Source organism: Anser anser (assembly GCF_964211835.1).
Source record: "Anser anser genome assembly, chromosome: 8".
Taxonomy (NCBI): Eukaryota; Metazoa; Chordata; class Aves; order Anseriformes; family Anatidae; genus Anser; species Anser anser.
The window spans coordinates 13,571,536-13,584,245 of NC_139728.1; the positions used below are offsets into that span (position 1 = coordinate 13,571,536).

At 47.5% G+C, this 12,710-nt stretch overlaps 1 protein-coding gene across 1 annotated transcript; it reads right to left on the minus strand.

Annotated features, from left to right (window-relative positions):
* Nucleotides 1-2,098: 2,098 nt before the first annotated feature.
* Nucleotides 2,099-6,563, minus strand: LOC310903578 (uncharacterized protein). Its single transcript, XM_083847053.1, has 4 exons — nucleotides 5,289-6,563; nucleotides 3,408-5,126; nucleotides 3,177-3,246; nucleotides 2,099-2,997 (listed from the first exon to the last, which is right to left on the minus strand). The coding sequence occupies exons 1-4, from the start codon at nucleotides 5,466-5,468 to the stop codon at nucleotides 2,804-2,806; spliced, it is 2,163 nt and encodes a 720-aa protein (XP_083703179.1). The 5' UTR covers nucleotides 5,469-6,563; the 3' UTR covers nucleotides 2,099-2,803.
* Nucleotides 6,564-12,710: the final 6,147 nt, after the last annotated feature.

Genomic DNA, 12,710 nt, shown 5'->3' on the forward strand with positions numbered 1-12,710 from the left:
AGCATTGCATGGGATTGATGTGGTCAAAGTGCAGGACCCATCATTTAGCCATGTTGAACCTCATCCCATTGGCCTCTGCCCATTGATTCATTCTGTCCAGGTCCCTCTGACCGGCTTCCCTACCCTCCGGCAATTCCCCCCAACTTGGTGTCATCTGCACACTTACTGAGGGTGCACTCAATTCCCTCATTCAAGTCATCAATAAAGATATTAAAGAGGATGGGCCCCAACAGTGACCCCTAGGGAACACCACTGGTGACCGGTCACCAGCTGGATTTCACTCCATTCACCACCACCCTCTGGGACCAGCCATCCAGCCAGTTTTTAACCCGGCAAAGAGTATATTCTGTCCAAGCCATAGGCTGCCAGCTTCTCCAGGAGAATACTGTGGGAGACCGCGTCAAAGGCCTTGCTGGAGTCCAGGTAGACTACATCAACAGGCTTTGCCTCATCCACCAGGCGGGTCACCCGGTCATAGAAAGAGATGAGGTTGGTCGGGCAGGACTTGCCTTTCATGAACCCATGCTGAATGGGCCTGATCCCCTGGTTGTCCCACATATGCTGTGTGATTGCATTCAAGATGAGCTGTTCCATCACCTTTCCTGGCACCAAGGTCAGGCTGACAGGCCTGTAGTTCCCCAGGTCCTCCTTATGACCCTTCTTATAGATGGGCATCACATTAGCAACTCTCCAGTCATCCGGGACCTCTCTGGATGACCATGACCACCGATAGATGATGGAAAGTGGCCCAGCAATCACATCCACCAACTCCCTAAACACCCTCAGGTGGATTCCATCTGGCCCCATGGAGTTGTGAGAGTCCAGGTGGAGCAGCAGGTCTCTAACTGTTTCCACCTGAATTGTGGGAGGGTTTCTTCTGCTCCCCATCCCAGAATTCCAGGTCAGGAATTTTGCTTTTTTTATTATTTTTATTTATTTATTTATTTTTGCTTATGGCATAGTTCAGCTTAAAATATTTTAAAATTACTTGAACAGCAAAATATTTTATTATGATTCCCCCCCCAAAAAAATATTGCAAAATGTACCATGCCCCAGAAAAGTAGTTAGACAGTAGAAAAATGAAACTATTACATGGCAATAAAGCCAAATAAGAAATAAATGGATTATAGGTTATGAAAAAGCCTGGAAGAAATAATATAGGTTATAATCTCATAAAAATATTATTATAGTTATGAAGAGTATAACAGAACATTCAGAAGTGTCTAAAACTCAAACTAATCCTCTAAATTTCAATATATATTCAATAAGGTATTAACTGGTTGAAGTTCAACTACTGTATTGAATCAGCTGTGAACTCCACAGCACTCTATAAAAAATCTACAAAATCCGGATACCATTTAACAAAACAAATTCTCCATCAAAGTGATACATCTGACAATTATGTTGGTATCGCAGATTCATATTTTTCATGAGCTCATACACTTGCAACTAGTTTCAAAATTTGAAATAAGTAAGTGCATAAAATTAATTAGTGTTGTTGGTGATCAATACTGCCTGCCTAGAGGACACACATGGAACTTAGAAAAATTCCTTTTGGTTCAAAAATTTAGATAATGGAAAACATATAAAATGATAGATAAACTCTTTCAAATTTATCAGACTCAGGAAGTTTGCTGATGACACAAAGCTGGGAGGAAATGCTGATGTCCCAGAGGGCTGTGCTGCCATTCAGAGGGACCTCAACAGGCTGGAGGGTTGGGCCTAGAGGAACCTCATGAAGTTCAACAAAGGCAAGTGCAGGATCCTGCACCTAAGGACGAATAGCCCCAAGTACCAGTACAGGCTGGGCAATGACCTGCTGGAGTGCAGCTCTGCAGAGAGGGATGTGGGAGTCCTGGTGGACAGCAGGCTGACCATGAGTTAGCAACGTGACCTTGTGGCCAAGAGGGCCAATGGTATCCAGGGGGGGCATTTGGAAGAGTGTTGCCAGCGAGCCAAGGAAGGTGATGCTCCCCCTCTGCTCAGTCCTGGTGAGGCCACGCCTGGAGTATTGTGTTCAGTTCTGGGCTCCCCTGTACAAGACTGTAGCGAGTCCCGAGGAGGGCTACTAAGATGATGAGGGGACTGGAGCACCTGTCATACGAGGACAGGCTGAGAAAACTGGGACTGTTTAGTCTGGACAAGAGAAGACTGAGGGGAGGGAGACCTCATCAATGTGTATAAACATCTGAGGGGAGGATGTCAAGAGGATGGAGCAAGTCACTTTTCAGTTGTGCCTAGCGACATGACGAGGGGCAATGGGCACACACTGAAGCACAGGAGGTTCTGGCTGAACATGAGGGGGCATTCCTTATCTGTGAGGGTGACAGAATACTGGAATTGTGTGGATGGCAGCATTGTCTCAAGCTGGATGACTGCAGCCTGGTGCCGTATCACTGAGCAAGCATTATGTATCGTTGCAAGGTCAGAGTTTCCCCTTGCTAGTCTTAAAACAATGGCTATTTCACATCAGACCAGTTTAAGCCTTTTATCCCTAACACAGTGACCCCAGAGTGGTCTCAGCCCTGGAGACACATGGGCACTTGCACATCCAGGGCCCTCCCAGAGCCACTCGGCCCTCCACCTCCCACACTCACTGGCTCATCCGGCTTGACCTTTGCCAGCTATCACACTGCCTTGCACACCCACGATCCCTCTAGGCATTGGCACCACAGAAATGGGGACCCACTGCCCCGGGGTCTGACCCCAGCAGCAGCACTCGCAGCCTGTAGACACCCCTGCACACCAGAACAGAACAGAACAGAAGAGACAGCCCTCAGCTAGGAAAGAGTTCTGAACGATTTTATTCAGAAGCCCCGTCCTCGGGACCGAAGCTGCCATCTCTAGGGAGCTGCCTGGTTCTGGCAGCCTCATGCTGCTGCTCTCGGTCTCCTGTGATGCAGCTGCAGGAGAAAGCCCTGCGCAGAGCCCGAAGCGCTGTCCTGAAGAAGTTGGGCCATCGCCGGCGAGCCGCAGCATGCGGGAGGGCAGCGGTGCCTGTGGGGGACAGAGAGCTGTACGTGAGGGGCTGGGCAGGCACTGGGCACGGCCCTGCCTGCCCCCACCAACAAGGCTTTCCCCAGGGAGGGGAGAGTTGGGCACGGTCCGACCCTGTGCGTGGAGTGCTGCCAGCCTCCATGCTGCGGGCTGTGATGGCTCCACACTTGGGGACATACCTGGGCCTTCCTCTGGCACTGCTTGGAAGTGCGAGGAGCGCTGTGCACTGCCTCTGGGCTCGGAGGAAACCTGCGTGGGGAGAGAAAACCACAGACTGTAGGCCACCATTTGGCCATGCTCTGGGCCCCGGTGCCCCGGGCCAGGGGGATAAGTGATGAGGGGCCTCGAGGCCCACCGGCAGGGTCTGTGGCTTCCACACCCGTGGGACGAGGAAGGTGTACCTTGCTTACCTCTTGCAGAAGGCTCCCAACCAGGGGAGAAGGTGCTGCTTCTTCTTCCTCACATGCCGATGGGGTGAGAGGTGCTGTGCTGGCCTCCTCCACAGGGTCCACAGCCAGGGGAGGGGCTGAAGATTTTCCATCTTCGGGCATGCAGACAGGGGTGAGCTCCTCGGGCCCGGGAACTGCAGCCATAGGAGCAGCTGAAGGCCCGGCATCGGCCTCACCAGATGGGGCAGGAGACATGCTGGGTGGGACGTCGTCTGCTTCTGCCACAGCTTCTCTCTTGGGGCTCTCTTCCCACTCTTCCTGAACATCCTGCAGAGTGGTCTTACTCGTTGAGGGGCAAAGGTAGGGAAGGCGCTGGCCCGCGGTCCTCCCTGCCATCTCCTGGCTGCCCGATGCGCTGGGTGCAGTGCCGGCAGCTGTGTCACCATCATGTGCTGCCCAGATCCCTCGCAGTCTTGGAACCCTCACGCTTCTCGGCCAGGACACGTTCCACCAGGACAACCGGCGGCCTTCCCTCTCCCCGCTAGGAATGGTCCGCATTGCTGGCAGAAAGGAAGAGCGCCCATAGACATCCCAGTTGATCTTGACCCGGTCTTGCAATGTCGACAGTCTTCCCTGGGTGTTTGTGGAAGGGTCAGGCATAGCGGCAGGCAGGGGAGAAGGCGAATTAGCATCTCTGGGTGCTGATGCACCCAGAAGCTCCTTGTCCCCCTCACTGGCAGGACCTGCGGCCTGCGCAGAAGCTGCTGGCTCAGCATTGGTTGTCCCTGACAGGGCAAGAGATGCACTCTGTGCGTGGCTGACTGCCTCTCCTGCAGAATCTCTGCCAGTGTTATGGGGTGAGCCAGGCCCCTGCTGGTGGGCTGCCTCTGGGTCCTGGTGAAGGTTCGAGGTGGCTTCCTTCTGCTGCCTCCCTCCTGACGGGTCCTTGGTAGCAGCATCTCTTTGCTCCTCCCCCTGCATCAAGTCCCTCTGTTCCTCCCTTGATGGTCCTGCAGCGGTGCTCTCCAGCTCTTCCAGAGGCTCTGGCTCACTGTCCAGACACTGTGCCACATCCTCAGGGTGTGGGGTCTCGCCCTGAGGGTGGCAGGCAATGCCGTCTGCCTGCGCTGCTGGGCCCGGTGCTGCTGCCAGGGAACATGGCTTGGAGGTCCCACCAGCAGCTCTCGTGTCCTCTTGAGCATGGTCATCTGTTTCTGTCTGTGCTGCTGGTGTCTTTTCAGTCTTGGTTGCCGGCACCTGGGCTGTCCTTGCTGGTGTTGCCAGACTGCTGGGAGGGGCATGGTGCCTTAGTACCCCCTGCTGCACCCTGAGTCTTGGGCTCTTGGCTGCAGCATGGCTCGGGGGTAGCCTGTTGTGTTGCTCAGGTCTGGCCTGCAGAGGCGTCAGAATGGATGCGGGGACTTGCAGGGCTGTCCCCCAGCTCTCAGCAGTTGCTGCCATTTGCTGTTTACTCGGGTTTCCTTGAGGACGTGGGACGACCTCGGGGAGTCTGACAGCCTTGGTGCTCGCGATGCGGTCTCTGCATGGCGCAGAAGTGGTGGAGCCTACTGCTGGCAGAGCGGGCAGCCGGGGGACATTTGCAACTCCCACTGAATGCCGGGGTGTGGCTGTCAGTGTCGCTGCCTGCCTTGGCAGAGGCAGCAAGGCTGGTAGAGGCTCTCTCCGTTCACTGGTGGCACTGCTGCGGGGCAGTGCCTGCCTCAGCTCCAGCCTGTCTGTCTGCAAGGGAAGCAAAGGAGAAAGGTCATGTTACTGTGGCCCTTTCCCACCTGCCCACCTCAAGCACCAGCCCACCTGCCCCCTCCAGCACATGCTGCCTCCTTGTCAGCAGCTCCCAGGGCTTGGGAAGGCATCTGGCCCCATCTCCCTTGGGCTCCCTACCTGTGTGTTCTGATTCCTAGAGGCCTGTGACCTCTCTGGGCAGGGGAGCAGTGGCAGCCTGACCCCATGGATGGATGAGGACGGGCTCTGGCTGCCCGGCGGTCCTGCCTGTGGTAGGTTGGGTCGCGCCTGTGGGAAGAAGGAGGTGTGGGATGGCAGTGGCTGCGCTGCCACCAGCATCCCTTGTGGTGCCGGCACACCCAGCCCCACCTCAGCGCCAGGTCCTTGGGGCAAAGAGCTGCCTGGCCCACGCGAGTCGCAGCCATCCCAGGCCTCAGCTCTGCCCAGGGGAACCCCCCAGGGCAGGAGGACCTGGGCCTGAGCCGCGGATGCTCAGGGCCAGGCCTTGCGCCCCGGTGCCGTGCCCTGCCGCCTGCCGCTCTCGCTGCTGTGTCCGCCCTCTCCCTCCCTCCCTGTCCCGCACCTGGCGGCGCTTCTGCACGCTCGGCAGCCCTTCGTCGGGCTGGGAGCGGGCCTTCGCCTCTTGCTCCTTCGACATCTCTCTGTCCTCTCACAGAGACAAAGAAACAGGCACCCAGGGCAGCTGCTGCCTCCTGACGGCGCTGCACTCCTGGGAGTGGGCACCACGGGGGCTCGGGCCCCACAAGGCACACCGTCACCATGGGGACACTTGCCCTGTCACAATGGTCTTGTGGCCTGACGCCGCCCCATGTCACAAAGCCCTGGTGCTTGCTGTGGAGCCACCTTGCTCCCGGCAGCCTCCCGCCGAGACACTGGCTCACAGCAGTGTGGGGGTCAGGAGGCACCTCTGGGCTCCCCTACTCCAGGCCCGCTCCGTCATCCTGGCGGTCCTCTGCCGGACATTTTCCGAGAGGCGCCATCACCATCCCTCACGGGCTCACTCTTGCCTGCACTGGGGCTGCTGGAAGTGCCTGGAACCATGCCGTGTCTGGCACGGGGCAGCCCCTCATCTCCTCTCACAGAGGCCACCCTGTGGCCTCCCTGTTGACAAGCCCTTGCCAAATGCACCCCGTCCAAGCGAATGCTCCAGGCCTCAGCCCTTTCTTCCTTTGGCAGCTCTCCATGCTCTCATTCAGGGCTTCAGCCAGCATGGCTTCCTGAAGGCAAATGGTGCCTAAAAATTAAGTCTTGCAATCAGTTGCCCTCGTTCTCACGGGAGACTCCAGCTTACCAGATATCTGCTGGGAATGCAACACAGCAAAGAGGAAACAGTCTCAGAGGTTTCTATCGTCTGTGGAAGATAACTTCCTTCACTTCTTGACACAGATGGTGAGTGAGCCAATGTGGTGGTTTTACCCAGCTGGGCAGCCAAACTCCACCACAGCTGCTCTCTGCGCAGGCAGGGCGAGCAGGGAGGGCGCTCTCACTGCTGTTTTCCAACGGTGGTTGTAACCTGCTTGCGGAGAGCCCAGCCATGTATCCACCTGGCAGAAAGCCATGGCCTCAGCATCCCTTGTGGCCTCTCCAGCCACAGCTAGAGATATGGCTACCCAGACAGAGGTCTCAGGGAAACACGCGGCCTTGCAGGTCTTGGGCTGCAGGTTGTGCCCGAGTTTTCTGTCAGTGTCCGTGGGAGGTGTGCCCAGGTTGAAGAACTGCTCAGCCAGGTGGTGGAGCTTCGTGACGAGGTGAGTAGGCCAAGGAGCATCAGGGAGTCAGAGAGGGAACAGGTGGAAGCATACGCTAACATCTCTGAGACAGACTCATGAGCTAGCCACCACAGAAGAAACAAAGTTTTCCCTATCCCACCAGGCAGATGCTACACAAAAGACAAAATGAAGGGGCATTCCTTTTCTGTAAGGGTGACAGAGCACTGGAACAGGTTGCCCAGAGAGGCTGTGGAGTCTCCTTCTCTGGAGATATTCAAAACCCACATGGGTGCTATCCTGTGCAATGTGTTGTAGGTGATCTTGCTTGGCAGGGGTTTGGACTAGATGATCTTCAAAGGTCCCTTCCAACCTTGGCCATTCTGTGATTCAGCGATGCTCCAGTCCCTTGATCATCTTAGTGGCCCCCTGTTGGACTTTTCATGTGTATCTTGTACTGGGGGACATACAACCGGACGCACTATTCTAGGTGCAGCCTCCAGCTGGTCAGGAAACAGGGCTGCTGTGGAGCAGGACCGTGCCACTGGAACTCCTCACCTGCTACCTGCTAGGCTGTTACAATATGAACTACCTCTGCCTACCCCTCGTGAACTGCTGTGATTCTGTGATACTTGATGGAAAGGTATAGAGAAGGTGGAGCTATATTTCACTTGCAAGTGCACAGTGGTGGGACAACAGGTAACGGACACAGGTTGGAACACAGGAAACACATTATATATATTTATGAAAATTTCACAATAAGGTTAATCAAACATTGGAACAGGTTGCTTGGACAGGTTTTGGAAACTTCATCCTTGAAGATGCTCTTGGATAAACAGGATGGAAAAGGCCCTGAGCTATCTGATCGAAATCACTTCTGCTTTTAGTGACAGTTTGGGTGAGACAACTGGCATAGTTAATTCCCTTTTCATAGATCAGCTTGCGTTGGAATGGACCTTAAAGATCATCTAGTTCCAAACCCTCTGCCATGGGCAGGGATGCCACACACAACATTAGTGTCCCTGGGACTCATCCAACCTGTAGTTCCCAAGGTGTTCCATTCTACCCTTTTTAAAAATGGGAATGATGATTCCCTTTTTCCATTCATCTGACTGTAATGACTTTTCAAATATGATGGGGAGAGGCTTGGCAGCTACATCAGCCAATTCCCTCACCACTAAGGGTCTAAGGAGTATCTTTTTGAGTTGTCATAGACTGCATGCTCCACCGACTGGCCTTCAGTTCTAATAATGTAATTGGATACCTGGTGAAGAGCACTGATGCATTTAATTAGTTTAATTCTCTGTTTTAAAAGGTTAAATATACACAACAGAACACTCAGTTTTCTAGAAAAGATTGGTCTATGTCATTTTAGAGTTGTGGTACATTTTCTTTTTGTTTATTGGATGTCAACTGTGTAATAGCTAGCTTTAGTTGAAATATGCTTAAAATCTCCTCCCAAACTGAGTCACTACATGGATGTTACAAAACATCTTTAGGGTTGTACACATTTCAACAAAAATATTCTCTAACTTATTGTGATAGATACATCAGTCATGAGCACCATAAGAATGATCAAAAACTTACTGAAACTTGGACTCTCAGACTTCACTAATGTCTATTGAGTTACTAAATCTTAAGGCTATGACATATTCAAAATATTGTATATCTTGAATGTGATGATCTATGTAATTCAATGTAGAACACAGTCTATTTTTTGTCAGCAAATGCAGCCAATTTATGTCATAAAACATTCATTGCTAAATTACCTATTGATATGTTTTTACCTAAAAGACATAATTAATTTATTGATTAATGTGCTGTAAATCAATACACAGGCAGATATCCTTAAATGAAGAAAAGAAAAACAAAACAAAACAAACAAACAAAAAAACAGTTCTATGATTTAAAGACTTTTAATTAATTGGAAAAAAAAAGTCTATTATTTTTTTTTCAATGCATTTCTTATTCAAGGAGAGAAAATTAATTTACCAGTCCTTGAACTGATTGTGTTCTCTGTACATTCATGTACATGTGTACAGTATAGCATAGGTGAATGGACTTAACTGGTTCTTAGCCTGAGAATCTTGATTGTTGCAAAGTTTTGGTTACAGAGGAAGATTAACTATGGATCCTTTCTGTCTATAATACTCTTGATCCAGCAATCAGTTCCAATCCCTTGCCTATCAAAGACAAAAATAAAATGTAAATAGTCTCATATTTAGACCAGGCCTGGATAAGTAAGCAATTAATCATTCAGTCTAAATAGGACTTACTACTGAAATCCTTTCTCTGGAAATTTATCAGCAGTGGAATATATAGGAAAAAAAATAATTGCTATCTAAAAATGGTGACATCACATTTAGAGAAAGTGGGCTCTGGAGCATTCAGGCCATTTAACTTAAGGCTTGCAAGTAAAGTCTACTGTCAAGGTAGGCTTGAGATCAATAGGCAAATCTATACTTGAGTTGTTATTGTCACAGAATTACAGAACGGTTGAGGTTGGAAGGGACCTCTTGCTTCAGCAGGGCTACCCAGAGCAGGTTGCCCAGGACCATGTGCAGGCAGCTTTTGAATATCTCCAAGGAGGGAGACTTCACAAACTCTCTGGGCATCCTGTTACAGTGCTTCATCGCTCTCACAGTAAAGCGTTTCCTGATGTTCAGACAGAACTCTTTGTGTTCCAGTTTGCGCCCATTGCCTCTTGTCCTTTGCTGTTTTGCAATCCAGGCTTTTTCTGATGATATTGTCTTCTATTAATAACCTCTAAGTGTCTGCAAATGGCATGTTGTTTTTAGTCCTTCTGTTCTCTTTCTTTGTTTTCCATTATTCCCCCATTAGATTAAACCAATATAATTAAACAGTAATCTACAAAATAAGCTTCTCTATAGTATTCATAAACTCTCATAAAGAAGTCTGTTTCTGTCACAGAATCACAGAATCATCTAAGTTGGAAGAGACCTCCAAGATCACCTAGTCCAACCTCTGACTTAACACTAACAAGTCCTCCACTAAACCATATCACTAAGCTCTACATCTAAACATCTTTTAAAGACCTCCAGGGATGGTGACTGAACCACTTACCTGGGCAGCCTATTCCAATGCCAATGTCACATCCAGTACTTCTCTGGAACTTACTAAGAAATGTCTTAAGTTTATATTACAGTCATTAAAGGACAGGGGGGTGTGTGTGTTTAAAAAATAAAATAAAATAAAATAAAATAAAATAAAATAAAATAAAATAAAATAAAATAACATAAAATAAAATAAAATAAAATAAAATAAAATAAAATAAAATAAAATAAAATAAAATAAAATAAAATAAAATAAAAGCATAAGGAGTGCAAGCTAAAAGCAAGAGCAAACCAAAATTCTTTACAGCAGTTAACACACTTATTTCAATGAAGCGTCTGTGGTATTATTCTCAGCAACACTTCTTTTAGGTCGGATATTCTAGACACAGAAAATAGGACAGGCTTTGCAAATCGCAATGTTTAGGACACTTGCTTTTTTGAGTGATTTCTCCTGCAGGGAAAAAAGCCAAAGAAAATAAATTCTCACAACATAATACACTTTAGGGTGAAGTGATTCTAGTAAATGCTGAATACGTCTTTGCATGATTATGTCAAAAAATGTATAAAATTTCACTCCAGGAAGAATACTGCAGAAGCCCCTGTGCACCAAAACAGTAAATGTCTGTGATTGCCTGAACTGAACATTGAGTTAAAAGCAAAGGAATGAAACAGGCTCAGAAGTGAAAGCAACTCACTGGAAAAATGAAAACAGCTGCTCCTGGTAGTTTAATTGTACTGTGTTTACTTCAGAAACTAAAATCTCTCTCAATGGAAGCAAAATCACTGAAGATATATGAATTGCTGGCAGAATAGCTCATAATAATAGCTCAGTGTGAAGGTTTGGTACCTAAAGTAATAATCTAGAAAGAACTACCTAAGGTTTAATTGATTATTCTGACTCAGTATACTCATTATAATCACTGCTTCAGCACAAAGTTGAAAACAATATCAACAACACAGGAGCTGAAGAGGTGATAAAAGAAAAGCAATGATAAGAAAGATAAAATTTCCTACCTGATTTGAGGAGGAGGAGCGGAACGTCAGTTCTGTGATTTATGAAGGAGTTTGATGGTCCAATTACATTTCCAGGATATCCCTGTGCCCTTAGCATCATCTCCACGCTTCTTTTTCAGCCTTTCATTACTTAAAGGGGTCTTAATAAAAAGATGGAGTGTCTTTTTACAAGGGTAGGTAGTGATAGGACAAGAGGAAACAGTTTTAAACAAAAAGACAGAAAGATTTAGTTTGGATATTATGAGGAAATTCAGGGGGTGGTCAGGCACTGGATCAATTTGCTCAGAGAATTTGTGTATGCCCCATATCTGGAAGTGTTCAAGGCCACGTTGGAAGGGGTTTTGAGTGACCTGGTCTAGTGGGAGGTGTCCTTGCCCATGGCAGGAAGTTGGAATTAGATATCTTTGAGGTCTGTTCCAATCCAAGACATTCTATGATTCCATGTTATGAAATTAATGGAGTGATATAAAATTCCACATATTCTGCTCATAGTGCACATTTTTTCAATACCATGAGAGTTTGTGTCACTACCAAGCCTTAATAATTAACATTTTGCTGTATATGTTGGCCCCATTGAGGACTTATGTGGTACAGTTTTTTTGTAATGGCCCTTTCATCCATTATGCACACTTGAGGAAAAAAAAAATTAGAGTTGGAAAATGTTATACTTGAAAACAGACTATTGGCAAAAGGGATTACTCTCCTAGATAAAACCTAAGAATCTACCAATAATCCAAATAATGTTTTAACAGTCAAATTAACTCAGGAAAACTTCAAAAATACAGTATGAATAAAAAAGTTTTAATATCTGTTTTTTCCTTTTTTTTTTTTTTTTTTTTTTTCTGGTGGTGCGTTCATCCTTTCAGCATCCCTATGGGACCTAACGATTTAGCCTTCCTCAAGTAGAATAGAAGTGAGATTAGCTGCGAACACCTAAGGTCTTTGCTGCAAGGGCGTTCATGGCATGAGTCCTTTCTTTCTCAGTCTTGGGCGTGCAAGGAGTTATTTTGATGCGTGTCCTTCATGAAGTCTGCTGACTTCTCCCAATCTGCTTCCTGGTACCCAGCTGAAGTTTGAAAGCTGGACATCAGCTTCCCCTAACCTCAGTTGATATCAACAGTTACAAAGTCAATGCAGAGTAACTCCATGATTTTGTCAGGATGGTTATATATGTGCATTCATATATTTGAAGAAATTAAGTGTGAGAGGTAATAAACATTTGAATAGTAGAAAAATGCTACAGGAAACAAAAAATAGAAGAGGTCAAGGTGAGCCCAAGAAGTCCTGAGACTCTCAGGTCAGTAAAAAGATTACTCAGTAATAGCAAAAGTCCTATTTACTAAGCTACAAAGAAAAAGTATGAAATTATTATTATTATTATTATCCTGCAAAATTCTGAACATGAAAAGAAGAAATAAAGTTATGGTATACATCTACTTCATAGGACACATCTAGAGATTCATTCTTCAGATATGTTGGACAGTGTAAAAGTGATACATTAAAATAGCTGTGTTTGAGGCTTAGACAGAAAGTGACTAATAACAATGTGAATTAAAACTATTGGATAGCCATGGGGATTAGACTTCTAAGTGGGCAATCTTTCAGTGCTTAATGAAAATAAGTTAATTAAGTTTGTATAGATGACATGAAGATATCATAAAGCTAAATATTACATAACGAGGGAAGGTAAAGCCAATGCATTACATTGTTTTGTATGAGGAGAACTATTCCCATGCATTTGAAAACTGCAAAATTAGAGTTTCAAA

What these genes read in the sequence shown, in the direction of transcription:
- LOC310903578 (XM_083847053.1), bottom strand. Translation starts at nt 5,468, where the DNA reads ATGCTGGTGGCAGCGCAGCCACTGCCATCCCACACCTCCTTCTTCCCA. An exon ending in CTAGGAATCAGAACACACAG is followed by an intron (nt 5,127 to 5,288) that starts GTAGGGAGCCCA and finishes CTTCCCTTGCAG; the next exon opens with ACAGACAGGCTGGAGCTGAG. An exon ending in AGTGCCAGAGGAAGGCCCAG is followed by an intron (nt 2,998 to 3,176) that starts GTATGTCCCCAA and finishes TGTCCCCCACAG; the next exon opens with GCACCGCTGCCCTCCCGCAT.